The sequence below is a fragment of the Anabrus simplex genome, chromosome 13 (assembly GCF_040414725.1).
Source record: "Anabrus simplex isolate iqAnaSimp1 chromosome 13, ASM4041472v1, whole genome shotgun sequence".
In the NCBI taxonomy this organism is placed as follows: domain Eukaryota; kingdom Metazoa; phylum Arthropoda; class Insecta; order Orthoptera; family Tettigoniidae; genus Anabrus; species Anabrus simplex.
The window spans coordinates 69,798,369-69,800,578 of NC_090277.1; the positions used below are offsets into that span (position 1 = coordinate 69,798,369).

At 55.6% G+C, this 2,210-nt stretch overlaps 1 protein-coding gene across 1 annotated transcript; it reads right to left on the reverse strand.

The window, feature by feature from the left end:
• Positions 1-496: 496 nt before the first annotated feature.
• Positions 497-1,954, reverse strand: LOC136885010 (proline-rich protein 36-like). Its single transcript, XM_067157391.2, has one exon. It carries the CDS (start codon positions 1,952-1,954, stop codon positions 497-499), a length of 1,458 nt encoding a protein of 485 aa, XP_067013492.1.
• Between the last annotated feature and the right edge of the window lie 256 nt (positions 1,955-2,210).

The window sequence follows — 2,210 nt, forward strand, 5'->3', positions numbered from 1 at the left end:
TGTCAACAGAAATTTGAAGTGAATGACAAGAGAAAGAAAGGAAAATTCTTCCTTTTGCTTTTTGACTGCTTTACCTCGCTTTGCTTGGATGCGATCATATCGACCCGTTTATTACAATATTGTTTCCTAGGGCATACTTTGGAAAATAAGATATTAAATCGGAATATCCGATAATTAGGAATTCATTGTTATTCATCTAAAAGAAATTCGGAAAGATATCAGAGCTGTATAGCTAGAAATACAATTCTAAGCTTTGTTTGCTTGTATTTAGCTATAGCTTACGGCAAGGACGTTTCCTGTTCAAAGGAATACACAAAAAGCGGTATCTCTCCGAGATTCTTTTAAAAATATTTGGGAGGTTTGCAAATCGTAATCGGATTTGCGTTATTTTCATGTTTTCTACTGCTGCTTGCTAAGCGTATTGCTGTAGTTTTGATTCTTTTAAAGGTTCAGCGCTTCTCAGTGCTGTGTAGCCGCTTGGAGGAGGTTGGAGTGCTTAGTGGAGGTATCCGTACTGGAGGGGGGCAGCATGGGCTACTGGGACGGTGGCGTGGTGGACGGTGGGTACCAGAGCCTTGCCGTGGACGGGGATTGAGGTGGGGACACGGGCAATGTCTTGGCGGAGGGTCTTGAAGACGGTGGGGTGGTTGACGGCGACGCGCTCCAGCTTGGTCACTGGCTCCACGACGTCGATCTCCTGGAGGGTCTCGATGGGGCGGCTGACGACGACTCTGCGGGTGGATACGCGCTCACCAGCGGGCTCAGCGTAGGCAGGAGCGGCGGTGGCGGAGAGGACGCGGGCACGGACTGCACCGGCATCACCTACGGGACCAGGGCTGGGTCCGGCACGTCCGAAACCTACCTCAGCAACACCACCCTGTTCAGTGAGGAGCTGGATGAGACGCTGTTGGTTGGCCTGGTTCTCATGGGGGTCCAGAGAGCGGAGGGATGGGACGACAGAGGGTCCGTCGTGGGGGCCTGGGACGGGTCCGGGGGCACCGTTAGCGCGGACTTGGACAGCAGGGGATGGTGCAGGTCCGGGGAGTGGGCTGGGGGATGGAGTGGGACCGTATCCGGGAGCGGGTCCTTGGGCGTATCCGCGGGCTTCGGCTTCGTTCCTGGCAGCGGCAGCAGAGCGGGCAGCGAAGTCGGAGTTCTCAACGACAACGGAGTCACCATCACCTTGGAACTGAGAAGGGCCACCAATTGGTCCTTGGGGTCCGAAAGATTGGGGAGGAGGGGCAGGGGTGCTGGAGACGAAGGTGGGAGCAGGAGTGGAGGAGATGGCGAAGGAGGCGGGAGTTACAGCAACGTGGTCAGCGTAAGCAGGGGCAGCATGAACGGCATGGACGGCTGGGGCAGCATAAGCAAGGTGGGCAGCAGGTGCGGCAGCATAACCGACAGGGGCAGCTACTGGGTTGATGACAGCGGGGCCACGCTGGGTCTTGGACAGAGGCTGGTCGAGTTCCACCAGGGCAGATCCGGCAGGGCGGACGACGACACGCTCTTCAATGTCGTAGAACTGCTTCTGGATGGCTGGACGACGCACTTCGAACTTGCGAGTGGAGACAGCGGGTCTGGCAACATCGACAAGCTTCTGGACCACACCGGGAGTGGCCTGCACGCTGGTCACTGGTACGTCAGCGACGCCTGGGACGTGGTGGACAGTGGGGACGGCGGCGACGCCTGGTACCTGGGCAGTGGCATAACCTACGGCATGGGTGGCATAGGCAGCAGGGGCAGCGTAGCCGTAGGCGGGAGCCTGAGCGAGTCCATGAGCAAGGCCCACGTGAGCTGGAGCGGCGTAAGCAGGGCCGGCGGCGAGGCCGGGTGCGGTAGGTCCGCTCAGATAGGTGACTCCAGCAGGGTTCAGGTAGGGCAGCTGAACAGCCACCTGGCTACCACCGCCAAGTACCACCTGCACGAAGGCAGCTACTAATACGAGACTCCTCATGATTCCTGAAACAGAGACGGAACAAAACTGTTTGTTTAGATTCTATACACGAGTGAACATAAAATGTGGAACGGATTTCCATGCAGTAGTACGTTAGATTACAACGTGTTGAAGGCGTCCTCTAGCCTTCACTTAAGATCAGTAGGAAAATTTGCCTAATTATTAGGGGATTTTTAAGTTCCGTGCCCCTAATGGGCATGCAACTCTTTAAACAGAAGATTTGTGCGGCCTTGAAGAAACTTTCTGCTCGTTGATA